General features: G+C 44.1%; 1 protein-coding gene and 1 pseudogene across 2 annotated transcripts in view; one reads left to right on the top strand and one right to left on the bottom strand.

Moving 5' to 3' along the window:
- The first annotated feature begins 6,825 nt into the window (after positions 1-6,825).
- On the top strand, positions 6,826-7,292 carry LOC144227385 (large ribosomal subunit protein uL23 pseudogene; annotated as a pseudogene).
- Positions 7,293-11,343: 4,051 nt separating this feature from the next.
- The window catches only part of CCDC77 (coiled-coil domain containing 77), a 33,577-nt gene continuing 29,474 nt past the window's right edge, over positions 11,344-15,446 (bottom strand). For both annotated transcript variants that reach the window (XM_077759210.1, XM_077759209.1), the window contains 3 exons: positions 13,380-13,505; positions 13,127-13,279; positions 11,344-12,356 (listed from right to left, as the gene is read on the bottom strand). In XM_077759210.1, the coding sequence (XP_077615336.1) occupies positions 12,210-12,356; positions 13,127-13,279; positions 13,380-13,505 (426 nt within the window). In that variant the 3' untranslated portion in view covers positions 11,344-12,209. The remainder of the gene's footprint in view (positions 12,357-13,126; positions 13,280-13,379; positions 13,506-15,446) is intronic.

The following is a 15,446-nucleotide window of genomic DNA, read 5'->3' as shown; positions in this document are numbered from 1 at the left end:
ATCCCCGCGGGGCGGGCGGGAGCCTCTCTCCCCGTCGCCCTCCTAGGGGAGCAGCGAGCAGCCCCGAGGATGCCCCGGGCGGACAGGCCCGGGCTCGGAACTCGGCGACCGGTCCCCACGCCCCCTTCTCTCCGGAGCAGACAGCGGGGAGGCGCCAGGCACCTGGACTCGAAAATGTGTCGGAAATCGGGTCTGAAGATGAGAGGCGGGTCTCCCCAACGCGGGGGCCACCGTTTGTGCCTCCTCCCACCTCTGCGCCCTCCCCCNGCCCCCGCCCGGGCCCCGCCCCCGGGGCCCTGGTGGGCTCCGCCCCTGAGAAGCCCAAGGAAGAGGGAAGAGCCCCTGTGGGCTGCGAGACGCGGCCAGAGATTGGCGCCGCTGCCGACTCGGGTAGGAAGCGGCGAGTTCTGATCCAAAATCCGTGTGATCGAGGGCAACTGAGGTACCGCCCAGGCATCTGGTGGTGGTACGCCCCAAGCCGAAGTGAAGTAGAAACTGGGTAGAAGCGGGGCGAGAGAGTGGGGGAGAGGTCATACTGGGGAAGAGCTGGGGGGGTTAATGCCTGAGACTTGGCCTTTCGTGGCTCTAACGACCCTACTTCCTATTTTAGGTATCAAGAGTAGGCATGATATTAGTTGGGAGGCAATGGCCACTTAACTCAGTCAGTTTCTTTCTCCAGGTTGGATTTGAAGACCCTTCTGTCCCAGTCTCAACCACATCAACAAGAGACCCTGGGGAAGTCATATGCACCCCAGATTGAGCCCGAAATGGTTTCTCCCAGACTGGGATGAAATAGCTCTTAGGGGAGAGTAGATGTTGTAGAGTTCTGAAGAAGAATTAGAAATAAAAAAGAAAGGGACTCAGAATTGAAAAGATCAAGATATTCTGTGTTCCAGTTCTCTGCCTTCCGGCAGGTAAAATAATTATCTGATTTAAATGAGATAATTGAGGTCCAGCTGAGCAGAGTGAGTTGCCTAAGGACAGTCAACAGGTAATAGTGCAGTTTTCTTTTCCACTCTCCTGGCGAAGTGGTCAGGAGACTGAAGGAAATGAAGGATTAGAAGCATTCCCAGATATACATATTTTAAGTTTATTTATGTATTTATTTATTTTGAGAGAGAGAGAGGTGAGAGAGGGAGGAGGGAAGGAGCAGAAAGAGAGGGGCCCGGACCATGAGATCATAAGCTGAGCTGAAATCAAGAGTCAGATGCTTAACCAACTGAGCCATCCAGGTGACCCTTTTTTCAGACATATATTTTCTAATACTTATTTATTTTTAAGACAGAGAGAGATAGAGTGTGACTGGGAGAGGGGAAGAGAGAGAGGGAGACATAGACTCTGAAGCAGGCTCCAGGCTCTGAGCTGTCAGCACAGAGCTGGATGCGGGGCTCGAACTCACGAATCTTGAGATCATGACCTGAGTAGAAGTTGGACGTTTAACCGACTGAGCCGCCCAGGTGCCCCAGATATTTTTAAATCAAACAGACAACATGCAAATAGTGTTCCAAGATAGAAGTTCACAGAATTGAGTGCTGTTCTCCTTCTCACTGCTAACATCTTAGTTAGATGCTCAATAGTCCAATAATCTCTAGGGACTGTTGTAACTTTTCCCAATTAGCCCCCCACCCCCAACATCCTCTCCCCACTACCACCAGATAGTCTTTATAAAATTCTTTTACATATTCATACACTTGCTCAAAAATATTTAATGGCTTCCTAGTGCTTACTGATTAAAATGCAAACTGTAAATTTGGAATTCAAAGCATTCCAAAACCTTTTCTAATTTTATGTGACCATATGAAACCTGTTTTAGCTAAAATGACTCCTTCACTGCCCTCCAATACATTTTCTTTTCTAGTTGGTCAGGTTTGGCCCTTGCTTCAAGGTCCATTTCAGGCTCCATAAAGTTTTCTTGGACCAGCCCAGTCTTGAGCAACCCCAGCCTGCCCCACCCACTGATATGTACAGACTCCCCAACTTCACTGGGAGGCTTCAAAAGTGGGAAATTTGCATCCTCAATATGGAGCACAAAGTCCATTTTAGCATTCATTAATGTTTGAGGGGCAAACATCCCCCAGAACTTTCAGTATACTTCTTTAAAAAAAAAAAAGTGGATCTGGAGAACACTTATCTCATAATAGCCCCAAGGAAATATCACTGCAAAGTTTCCAACCACAGATGTGACACTTCCCATGCTCTTTTTTCTCTCCAAAAGACTGAGAGACAGGAGCAGTGAGCAGCCAGTGTGGACAAGCTTGGCTGAGGCGGGTGTGAGGTCATACGGGTCTCTGTAAATAGAGCCTCTCTCTCTCTCTTATTGGGAGCAACCAGACTGCTGTTAGGCTAAGTCACCTTCAGGACTTTGTGATGGAAACAGGTGGTAGCCGTACCACAATCTTCTCAAGACTAGCCCCCCTAAGAGAACACGCACAACCCCTTCCATCAAACAAACCCTTGAACTATCTATTATGTGGGAACTGGGAGACATATAACAGAGAGAGCATGCCATTTAGTCTAGGAGAAAAGATATTCCACCAAAAAAGAGCTCTAACAACCATAAAGGCTGACTTTCTGGTCAAAATAGTGAATTCCAAAGAAATTCAGAAAAGGAAAGAGATCACTGCACAACTCGGTTCTCTGCCCTCCTCTTCCCACTCTATGTGCTTATACTTTAAACAGATCATTTTTGGGGCTTCCGGCTGGCTCAGTTGGAGGAGCATGCAACTCTTGGTCTTGGGGTCGTGAGTTCAAAACCCACGTTAGGCTTAGAGATTACTTAAAAAAAAAAAAAGGATAATTTCTTTCTGTACTTATGGTGAGGGGGGGCAGGCTAGGCAGGGATCAGGAGGCCAGGAAACCATTGTGGCTCTCTCTCCCTCTTCTGGCTCTTTCCTGCTGTGGTTTCCTCCTCAGCACGGAGATATCCGTCACACCCAGAGTCTGCTTTCAGACTGCTTGCTCCAAATCCCTTTTTGACTCCTAATGATATCACAGCAAGGCGGCAGCCAGACTTTGAGACCCGAATTCTTTTTTCAATCAGTTGAGCTGGCTGTCATTCTCCCTCAGGTCCAGAGCTAAGTATATAGGCTGAGGTATAATTTTAGTGGCACAGTATTGCGGCCAATGTCTGTTCATTGTCATGTCAATTTAACTGGAGACTCACTTGTTCTTCTGATGGTTTTCACTGTTCTTTTGCTCTCTCACTTCAGCCCTGGCACCTGTCCAGACTGCCCCAGGGTCACATTGCAAAATCACACCTGAAAGGGAAAATCATTTCCATCATGTCACCTGTAATACCAACGGGGTGGGCTCTGGTCTTCAGCTTGGCTAGGATGTCAGCATCAGGTCAAACTGCAAAGTTTCTTCTCTCAAACTACAGAAACTTTGTGAGAGAGGTCTAAGCTTTCTAAAATAGGCCAAGGCTAGCACAGGGACCAGAAAATTCTGGTCTGTAAAGAATTCAAAAGGGAATTGTGTGCAGTGACGAGTAGGTGTGGTAGCGGAGCTCTTGTGTCCAGAGCAATTCTTATTCTAGTCATAGGGATGTAGCACACATGGAGTAAACCCCATGGTCCTAGGGCCACCCTTCCCATTTCCTCAAACCTGATACCTACATGATAATGTGGCACCTTGAGCTTAGAGAACAATTTCATGTCTTTATCATATATGTTTTATTTCTTACAACCACAGGAGAATAGTAGGGGAAGTAGGAAAGGAGGAGGAGGAAAATAAATCCTCTATTTATGGATGAACTACATAAGCCTCAGTTTCTTCCGTGATCTACACCAAGTTCTGATTCCATCAGAACTAGAACCAGATCGTTAGCCTCTGGTTCTCTCTCCCTTGTATCCAGAGCACTCCTTCTCTGGCCTGACCTTCCATAGTCCCTTCTGCCTGTAGCGACCTCCACGTTTGTCTTTTACTTCAGGAGCTTCTCTGCTATTCAAAAGTGTTTCGTGGAGATATCTTGGTAGTGGAAATTCTGACGATAAATCAGTGAGGATTTCTGGGCCATTGCTAAGTCAATGTCTTAGACTGTGAAGTGGGGAGGGCCGAGTTCTTTCACTTTGACAGAATTCCTAAGAGAGAAGAGAACAGTGCTGAAGCTATCTCCCCGCGCCATGGCCCTCTGGGCAAACATTTATTTGTTTTATCTCTTCCATGTTTGTAGGTTTCACTAGTTCCATTTTACAGATAAGGAAATGGACTCAGAGATGTTTAATAACTCGCTCAAGGTGATATAGGTGACCTGTGTCTTAACTGGGACTCAAACTCAGGCTTTCTAACTTCAGATCCAATGTGGATTTTTTTTTCCCCCTTTGCACACATTTCTCTGGAAGTTCCCCTGGAGCAATATATTCACCCTGGAAACTCTGAGCTCACTCTCGGCACATCCATAACTCACTGAGCCACATGATAATTCTCATTCTCCCCCTTTTAAACCCTCATCAATGCTTCCTGCTCTGCTCTTTACATAAGAGGTCACTTTTTCCTCTCTCTTCCTCCCATGAGTCCCATCTTTTACAAGCCTTTCTACAGGGTTTGCTACTGTGGAGGCTAATCCCAGGAGAAAGTGGAAACCCTCACTGGATGCTTCTTAGTGGCTACTTCTCTTGATTTCCAGTGAAGTTGGGCCCTTCTCTCTCTGTCTCGATGATAGAAAGAATTGTATGAACTCTGGCCAAGACCCAAGCCTTAGTTTCTCTCCATTTGTGGTCCTAAATAATTTTGCCTACTGGATTGGGAAGCAGATGAACATTGACCATCTTTACAGAAGAGTGTGTGCAAGATCGCATCATAGAGTCAAATGAACCAGATGAAGAAAATCAAAGAAAAGATGAACAGAGGGCAGAGATGTTAGGCTGAGGTATCAGAACAAAGCTTCTTAGCTTTCAGGGCAGACCCTGGGCAATTCACATACTGAGAGCTATGACTTCATCTCCCTCCCAAGCAAATGAGTTGTTCATTCGATCTGTAGCAAATGCAAGGCATGACCCAGACCGGAACTATATGCTTCAAATCTTAAAATTGGCATCTATTGCCGGGCCTTACTTCTCCTTCCAGTCTGCATTGTGAATGCCTCCCAAGTATTTCAACTTCCCTTCCTGTCTTCCTCCCCCAAGGAAAAGGATTCTCCAGCAAGTCAACAGACTTGCTCAAAAAATTAACTTTGACATGTTCAGGCTTTTCCACGGAGTAATAGCAATTATTCCCCTCCACTCAGATTTGCTTTGTTGCTGGGAGACCCACAAGGAGAGAGGGTAAACGGTGCTCTTCATTGCTCATTAGTTGGTGCTGAAACAGAAGCTAAATGGGCCTTCCCTGAGGCTCCACCTCCTGCCTCCCTGACCACTAAATCCCACTAGAAAGACATTCTCTCTTGTCTACATCCTGCAATCTACTGCTACAGATAATGGTCAGGAACTTTATAGCTGAAGTTAAGGCATAGTGACCCCCCGCCGGCTCTGGGTAGCTTCTTCCTCACTCCCACGTACTGGTAATGTTTGATGTCTAAGCACTCTGTGGCTCACCATGGTACTTGGGCTATAGTAACTCTCAGCGAACTCCTGGTGCTTTCTTCTCTTCTCCTAAAACACAACCCACAGGTTTGGTCCCCACAAGTACAAACACACACAGGTGTAAACACACTCCCCTGTGGGGGGCTGTACAGATAGTAGACTCAGAGACAGCTTTCTGGCATGACTTGGCTCTCTGACAACACCTTCTGCAGCACTGAGGATGTTCTTAGCATTTCCAGAACACCCTGTAGGTCTCTAAGCCTCTGGACAAGGCTGGATTTCCTACCTCTATTCTTTCATCCTGAAGAAACTCTTCCATATACAGCTATCGCTCCAGACTTCACAGCTTCTCAAATCCCTAACAGCACTTGTCAGTGACCACATCTGTTCTACAACCTGTACTCCTCCTATAGCATCCAGACCAGAAGTCACTCAATAGACACTCTGTAATAATGGAAAGTGTTCTTACTCCCCTGCCTCCTCTTCAGCCCACCCATTTAAGGATGTCTTCCTCTATTAAAGCGAAAGTGAGAATATGGATGTTCCTTTTCATGCCTCCAACACAAGTGAATCCACTCACCTGCTGGGAATGCTGCAGGCAACCCAGGCAAGTGCATGGCATGGTTGGATTAACCTACCTTATGGCTTTGCTAGGGAAGAACAATGATCCTAATGGCCAGTACATGTGCAGAGTGCCTCAAAACAGCTCCGGTGCTCAAGCCCCAGACAGACTTTCTGAAAACCTTCTTTGTCTAAGTTCATAGGTCCAGGCTATAAACTCTGGTGAGAGAACCCCAGCCATGCCACTTAACACTCAATCACTGTGGCATCTCAGCAGCACGTCTCCGTTCCCAGACGGTGATGCTGGGCACTGATGAGAGTCAGAGCTGTTGGTTTCAGGTTTCTCAGCCGTGTTATCTAAGGACCGGCTGCTTGGGATTTGATCAGGGCTGGTTTGGGAGAGAGGCAGACGCCGTCTTTTCCCCAGAACAGACTACCCTTTGAGCTCTGCCGCCACCCGGGCTGGGGATGGAAGAAAGAAAACAAAAATCCTCACTGTATGTGGTTCTCCGGAATTTAACTTGGCTCTGGAGAGGGAAAATTAAAGAGCAACACTGCTCATCCGCTCTCAACGCCCTCTGCAGGCAGCAAAGCCCATTAACACTGAGGCCTGTCGGGACTAGAAAGGAGTTGGGGTGAGGACAAGATCCATTTCTCTCCCATCTCCTCCCTAGGTCAACACTAAGGTGTTGAGTAGGGAAGTCTGATTTAAAGTCCATTTACAAGAACCAGCCCTTTCACAAAGATGGCGCCAAAGGCAGAGAAGGAAGCCCCTGACCCTCCCAAAGCCAAAGCCAAAGCAAAGGCTTTGAAGGCCAAGAAAGCAGTTCTGTAAGGCGTCCACAGCACAGGAAAAGAGATCTGCATGTCACCTATCTTTTGACGGCCCAAGACACTGCGTCTCCAAAGGCAGCCCAAATATCTACGAAAGAGCGCCCCCAGGAGAAACAAGCTTGACGATTATGCCAGTCAAGTTCCTGCTGACTGAGTCAGCCAAGAATGAAGAAAACAGAAGACAACCACACACTTGTGTTCACTGTGGAGGTCAACGCCAACAAGTACCAGATCCAATAGGATGTGAGGAACCTCTACGACATTGACGTGGCCAAGGTCAACACCCTGATCAGGCCCAATGGAGGGAAGAAGACATATGTTCCACTGGCTCCTGACTATGACGCTTTGGATGTTGCCAACAAAATTGGGATCATCTAAACTGAGTCCAGCTGGCTAATCTAAATATAAATTTTTTCACCATAAAAAAAAATAATAAAGTCAGTTTCCAAGAATCAATTGAAACAGAACATTCTCATCAGAGAAGCTACGCAGAAAGGAAAGAAACCTAGTCTAGGGATCTGGTACAAGGACAGTGCAACTAGTCATGTGATGAGATTTTGTTTTGTTTTGTTTTCCAAGCCCTTCATATATTCCTGCATACATGGTGTGGGTGTGGTGGTAGTAGTATAGGGTGGTCAGGGTGGGTGCTGGGTATAAGAAAGCACTTTGGGAGAAAGTGAAATGCTGAGTTCTTCCCCAAACATTCCCTAGAGCTTCAAAAAAATTCTTCTGCCTTGACAAAGATTCTGCTCTCCAACCTGACATCTTACCCTCAGAAGAGGCCTGTCAATGCAGGTCACTAAGGGATACACATGGAAACCCCTGCATTCCACCATCCCAGCTCATTTTAGGGGACATTTCATGTTCTGTTTTCCTTTAGGTTATTAGCAAGTGAACTTGGGGACTTTAAATCAGTCTCTGATTTATTTTTCTAATCTGGAGTCAGTCACCCTTTGCTATACATTTTCCCATCCCAGCACTACCTCTGCCTACTAGGTGGGTTACTTTGCTTTCAGGTAGGTTTTCCCTTAAATTCCATGCTGTTCTTTGGGCGCCTGGCTGTCAGCAGAGCTTACAACTCTTGATCTCGGGGTTGTGAATTCGATCCCCATGTTGAGTGTAGAGATTACTTATAAATAAAAATTTTTTAAATAGTTTTTAAAAAAATTTCATACTGTTCTCAAGGGAGATTACTCCTGCTTTTCGATACCTCTAGGAAAAGAAATTCCAGAACATTCTCACCATTAGTTGCTGTAATCATAGAAAAGCAGATCACCTAGGGAAGATCCTGTGGGTGACGGAGTCCTGGGAACACTGACATTGTCATGACAAGCAGAAGGGAGTCAGACAAGAAGTAAGCAAACCCAGCAGACAGAGAAGTCAGGGAGGACAGAGGTCTATGAAGCAGGGAGAACATGTGAGGAGGGGGTAGCACCCTCAAATGCCAGTGCGCAGGAGGTGAAGCTGGAGGTCACATGTGACACACAAGGAGATGGGGCAGGATGAATTTGAGAGGGTTATGGTCAGACTGAGTAGAGGTGAAATACAGAATCCCAAAGATATTATAGAGGATTTGAACAAAGAACATATATAGAGAACGAAGAGTTTTAATAAGGTCGTTTTTGGGGGGAAGGATTTCATTGCTTTGACATGAAGCAAGAAAGCATAGCTTTTGGCACATAGAGAGTATAGCTATTCTGCAGAAGCTTATCAGGGGCTGGTCTGGCCTAGGGAGTGATACAAGAGCTGTAGGGCCAGAGTGGAGACTCACTCTAGTTTAAGTAAGAGAGCCCCAGACAGACCAGTTCAATCTTGACCAATTATTGAGCGTGGGGCCAACGGAAATCTTATCAAAATCTGCATGACAATACTACATCAGGTTCATTCAGATTTTAGATCCCTCTATTTAATATTTTATTATCCCTTTTTTTTTTTAAATGTTTTATTTATTTCTAGGAGAGAGAGAGAGAGACAGCATGAGTAGGGGAGGGTCAGAGAGAGAGGGAGTCACAGACTCTGAAACAGGCTCCAGGCTCCAAGCTGGCAGTCAGCACAGAGCCTGACGCGGGGCTCGAACCCACGAACTGTGAGATCATGACCTGAGTGAAAGTCGAACGCTTAACCGACTAAGCCACCCTGGCGCCCCTTTTATTATCCCTTTCTAAATGTCAAGGCAAAGAAACAGTCAACAAAGCAGTATCGAGATCGTACTAACTTAAAATTAGCACTGATATAGTTAAATGCTAAGATGCATAGTGGATCGGACAATCGTGAGCCAAAAGGGGAAAGAAAATGTCACAAAGCCAGTGAGAGGTCCATCAGAAGCATTTGGTCCAATTTGGAGTTTGTTGGGATATAAAAACTGCAGACGCACCATGTCAAAATGGAGTGGCTGGGGCAAACCGGGCAAACAGTATCTCACTCTGTATTTCTTACAACCACATGTGAATCCACAATTATCTAAGAAGACAGATAGATTGATAAGAGATAGATCAACAGATGGAGGTAAATGAACTAACTTTTCAAGCATACAATTTGTAATAAATATTTGTTTCACTGAAACAAATATGTATTTAGCACACCTATTTGAATAGACTCTATTACAGTAACCTAAATCCCAGTATTTAATTGGGTCTATTTCTTAAGTTCATATTCTGTGGCATTGGTTGGCCTGTTAATGTGTCAATACAACACAATTAAAAAGAAAAAAAAAAAAAGAAAGCATGGCTGCCTGTTTTCAAAAAGCCATGCAGCACAAGCAGCAAAGAATTAGAGATGCTGAGATCTGCAAATAAAAGCAATAATAGCTGCCATTTGATGGTCAAGCTGGCAAGAGCAGTGGGGTTTTGTTTTGTTTTTTTTTAAGGTTTATTTATTCTTAAGAGAGAGAGAGAGAGAGAGAGAGTGCACAAGGAGGGGAGGGGCAGAGAGGGAGAGAGAATCTGAAGCAGGCTCCAGGCTCCAAGCTGTCAGCACAGAGCCTGATCTGGGGCTTGAATCCATGAACTGTGACATCACGACCGGAGTCGAGGTCAGGCACCTAACCGACTAAGCCACCCTGAGCCATCCCGGTGCCCCAAGGGCAGTGGGTTTCTTAGTAACAATCTTACTCTGCACACTTATGTACCACTTAAGATGTGGATAGTATCATCTAGTAGTTCAGAAAAACATTACATCATTTCCAACCTGAGTGCTATCCCATCCGCAATAACATGGGTGTACTGTGATGCTACCTTAGACAACAAGTAATCAAGTAAGTAATTGCTCCACAAGTTCAGGTTGTGTTCATGCTTGTTTTTTGTAGAACTGACTTGAAATTAAGCTACCAGTCAGACCAGGAGTAAAATACTTCACAGCTTAGACCCATTAAGCAACATAAGAGACAAATGAAAAAACCCCCAAAAAGCAAAAAACCCAAAATAACCTTTTGGAGGAAACTAGCTGTCTCAGTTGGTAGAAAATGTAACCCTTTATCTTAGGGTCCTGAGTTCAAGCCCAACCTTGGGCCTAGAGCTTACTTTAAAAACAAACAACACCTTGTGAAACATTTTCTTTGCAGTGCCTCCCTTCACTTGGCAGCCCAACCCTCTAGCCCTTTCTGCCTCTTCTAGACCCATTTGGTTCTATGCCTTTACCTACTTTGGGAAGGTACGAGGGCACATGACGCACGCAGTGACTTGCTGGGATCCTACACATTTTTTCATTGGCAGTCAGTTCAACTCACCAAGACCTACTCCTGCTGGTTCCGTCACTTGCCCCTCACCAGCGCCGCCGCCTCTTTCCAAACACTCACTCTTCTCACGCTCCGCACCACAGCAGTGCCCCGTCTCACTCTCAGCGGAAGGCCTTGATTTTATTCCCTCTGTGAAAAATGAGGCCATCAGCCCTGAGGATCATCTACTCCTCTGCTCTTGCTGCCTCCATCGGAACTGGCTCTCATTCTCTTCCTCGTCTTCGTTCATGAATATCTCTCGTTTATCTATAGGTGACAGAACCCAAGGTGGTGGCACTAAAACTTTATCCGTTTTTCCATCTATATCCTTTTTTAAGCAAATTGTGCTGCATCTGGGGCAAAATGACTGCATATGTACCTGGACGGCCTCTGGACAGTCCATGGATCTTAGCTTGGTGTAGCCTCATTCTGATTCATCCAGGACGAAGGAAAGAACGCAGGTTTTCATAGTTGTGTCAAAGGAAAATGGCGACTGAACTGCCAGGAGGAGATGCTACTTTCTTCTATAATGTCTATAACAGATCAGGTTTTTTCACTAACAAATTCAGCCAGAAATTCCCAGGGAGATTAGTCTTGGGCTTTAGAGGACTTACAGAAGCGGATGGTTCTTCTTTTCATTCTAACACTTAAAGAACTAGCTTTTCATTACAGTTGCTGTTTTGACACAGGCAAAACAAAAAGGCTTATTAAATCACGGAATTTCAGAGCAGAACTTTACTACTTGTACAAAACTGCAGGGACTCTGGAACAAGTAAGTAAGCCAAATCATTAAGAAAGTTATAAATGTGGCTTTTAACAAGAAATTATAGAAAACTAGAATGCTGTCAATTACATTTTTATTGAAAAATAGCTAAGACAGAATATATACATTATTTTTTTAAAAGCAAGTTTTTGGTAAAATGATGAGCTTTCATACAAGGGTCACTGAAGTTTCACTAACTCCTATCAAAGTGGCACTTTTATTTTCCTAGATGAACATTTTGCTTAAAAAGAGAAATGAAAGGAGAAAAGAAAAAGTAGGGTCTCTAGTGCCCTCTGGTGAAACTTCCTGAGATTGGGTATCCAAAAAAAGGAATCCAGCTCATGAAGGAAGAAAGTTAAACAGCAGAATTACTACCTGACAGATTGTGATTTGCTGCCTTGGGCAACCTCAGAGGATGCCTTGATCTCAGGGAAAGTGTTCCAAGTACTGACACTCAGCCCAGCTCATAGCAAAAAATACTTTCTTCCTAAATCTTCACTGTCATTGTCTTCTTAAAAAAACAAAAAACTGTCTTTATAAGTGCGAGAAAAAAAATGTGGGAAAGTCTCTAGGTATATTCAGGTTACAATCCATACCGGAAAAAAAAAAGGTTACTAGAACAGCAAACATTATAGCTAAAACTTACTAGCATGGAAAAAGAGCTCTTTCAGGGGTCCCTAATGCTTAGCCCTGTCTTCATAATGACAGATATCATTGTTCTAGCCGACTCTATGTGTACAGTCTCTGGGAGAAGATGACCTTTTCCTCAGATTTCAGGAAGCAGACCTATTACAGACGAGGGCCATTTCTAAATGTAAAATCAACAGAGTCTAAGTTCATTCTCCAGACCAAATACTTTGGACTTCAGTTTCTTCAGTTCTCCTTGTATCTTATGTGCCCGCTTATTGCTGTCACGCACCTCACACAGAATGGCAAGATCCTGGTTTGCCTGGGCATTAAGTGTTGCCTAGAGAATGGAAAAAAAAGAAGAAATGATTATGGCACGTGCCAGGGGAAGAAATCAGTCACAAAGCCTGGCTCTGTGGCTCCTTTTTGTGAGACTCGTAGTACATAAGGTACATTCAATCCTTAGTTTGCTTAATGACTAACTGAAAGAAGGAAAATGTAGAGTAGAATTAAAGCAGAAAAGGCATGAGACTCTGCTTTCCCACACAACAGTAAAGAAGTCATGAGACAAGAGATCATAAACAATAACGAGTAAAAAAAGACACCGATATGAACATTACTGATAAATCTGCCAGAGAATGAAAGAAAGCATCTCTTCTTTTCCATAATTGACCTTGTTTGGCACATAGCAATCATTGAAGATATGTGGATAACTGGTTAAATTTCCTTAAGAAGGATCCTGAGGCAACCTGCATTCTAAATAAAGTTGTTTGATAGGGAAAAATTACTTTATTACTCAATTACCCACTTTCTCCACTGGTAAAATAGACAGTTTTTAGTACAAGACAGTCTCTTGTACTCTACTTCTTGAACTAGGAAGGATGGAGCTTTCTGCTAAGTTTAGCTTAGACAGAAATGTAACGATGCAATCAATAATTTCAGTCCACTTTGTCTTCCCTCTGGTGTGTATTTGCTAAACTTATTTTAGTGAGGCCTACAGGATGGTGATGCACTAGTGTCTACGCATCTCTCTTCGGAGGAGCCCTCACGGCCATGTCTCCTCACTTGCAACCCTTTTCTCCCTCTCGGTCATTCAGAATCAGCGATTACCTTATAAAGTATTTGCTCCAGGTCTTTCAGCCTCTGCCGGAGACTCTTTATATCTGTCTTAAAGCCTTCTACCTCCAAGATACGCCGATTCTCCAAGGCCTCATAGCGTTTTGTCATCAGCTGTAAGCGCCTCCCCATCTTGTTAGTGCGATCCTAAATATAGGGACATGGCAAGGCAGTTTTGAAGATGAAGGAAGCATACCCTGAACCATCTGCACTTCCCACTCCATCAGAAGTGCAGAGAATTTTGTACCTTGAAGATCTCTCTCCTCACTCCCTCTTCCTCACGAATTCGGGCAAGTTCTTCTTCTAGGGAAATGCACTGCTCTTGATACATGTTGGACAGTTTTTTCTCTTGTATTAACTTATCCTTTAGGGACTGTAGGTCAGAAGGGGAAAAAAAAATTACAACTTTGTTAATTCAAATAGCATCTAGGCAGTGAAAGAAAAGAAAGAAAGGATTTCCAGAAGTCTAAAACAAGTCAAGGAACAAGACAGCAAGGAATTTGGAGAATATCTGAAAGCCTCTATTTTCTAGAGGATTCTCTTAACCTCTTTCTGAAGTGTACATAATAGAAATTCTTTAAAATATAACAAATATTTTGCCTCTGATAAGGATCAGATAATGGAGCTCAGAACTATTTCAAGTAAGATATTACAGTACATGTTTTGGAACACATTTCTGAAGTTTTTCTTTATTTAATTTTCTAAAGTCTATTTATTTTTGAAAGAGAATGAGACCACGAGCAGGAGAGGGGCAGAGAGAGAGAATCCCAACCAGGCTCTGTGATGTCAGTGCAGGCTTGTCAGTGTGGGCTTAAACTCACAAACTGTGAGATCATGACCTAAGCTGAAACTAAGAGTCGGTCACTCAACCGACTGAGCCACCCAGGGGTCCCTGGAGTTTTTCTTTAAACAGAAACAACAACATATATTATATATGTTCCATCGAGCAGCCAGAAGATCTATAAAAACCTAAATCAGATTATGTTTCTTCCTTACACACAATCCTTCAAAGACAAACAATGTTTAGAGCTAAATTATTCTTACCAGGGATGCACAGGCCCTAGAAGGCCCTCCATGACTGGCTGCTGCCCACCCCTCCCAATGTCTTTGCTTTCCATTTNGGTCCATCCATGTTGCTACACATGGCCAGATTTCATTGTTTCTCATTGCCATGTAGTATTCCATTTCCATTTCCTTCTTGCTTATTCCTCTATGACCACATGATATTCTCCCTCTTCCCTGAACATACTTTTTTTTTTAATTAAAAAAAATTTTTTAAGTAGGGTCCCAACCCAACATGGGGCTCGAACTTATGACATTGCTCTACCGACTGAGCCAATCAACTGAACCTTTCCGAACATACTTTAAACTGGCTTTTCCCTCTGCTTGGAATGCTCATCTGTACAGTAGGCTCTGTACCATTTTATAGGTCTCAGCAAAAACACCAGGTGTTAACAGAGGGTCCCCGTGCTTCGCTACAAAAGTAGACTTTCAGCACCTACATATAATCTTCATATAATCTTTTTAATTCCTTAATACCACTCTTAAAAAACCTATCATTTTAAAAAATGTATTTTTGAGAGAGAGAAAGAGAGCGAGTATGCACATGCATGTGGGGGTGGGGGAGCAGCACAGAGAGAGGGAGACACAGAATCCAAAGCAGGCTCTAGGCTCCAAGCTGTCAGCACAGAGTGGGGCTCGAACTCACAAACCATGAGATCATGACCTGAGCCAAAGTCGGATGCTTAACTGAGCCATCCAGGCGCCCCAATCATTTTCTTTGTTAATGTTTCTATTCCTTCTCACCCATTAAAGTTTTTTTTAATGTATTTAAGTAATCTCTACACCCCATATGGGGCTCGAATTCATGACCCCAAGATCAAGTTGGATGCTCCTCCAAGTGAGCCAGCCAGGTGTCCCCGTTCTCACCCATTAAAATGTAAACACCATGAAGGCAGGCCTGGTCTAACTTATCTACTACTGTAACTCCAGAGCCTAGCCCATAGTAGGAGTTTAATAAGTATTTGTTCAATGAATAAATGAATCAATCAGTAGTTTAATTTTCTAAATCTCTAAATTCTGTAATGATAATACTACTCTTTGAAACTTATTTCTTGGGGCGCCTGGGTGGCTCAGTAGGTTAAACATCTGACTCTTGGTTCAGCTCAGTTCGTGATCTCACGGTTCATGGGTTCAAGCACATCGGGCTCTGTGCTGGCAGTGTGGAGGCTGCTTGGGACCATTCCCCATTCATGTTCTTTCTCTCTCTCTCAAAATAAACTTAAAAAAAAAAAAAACTTTCTTATCATTATTA

The sequence above is a fragment of the Crocuta crocuta genome, unplaced genomic scaffold (genome assembly GCF_008692635.1).
Source record: "Crocuta crocuta isolate KB4526 unplaced genomic scaffold, BGI_CrCroc_1.0 scaffold72, whole genome shotgun sequence".
Classification (NCBI taxonomy): Eukaryota; Metazoa; Chordata; class Mammalia; order Carnivora; family Hyaenidae; genus Crocuta; species Crocuta crocuta.
This window is presented reverse-complemented; position numbering and strand designations above follow the sequence as displayed.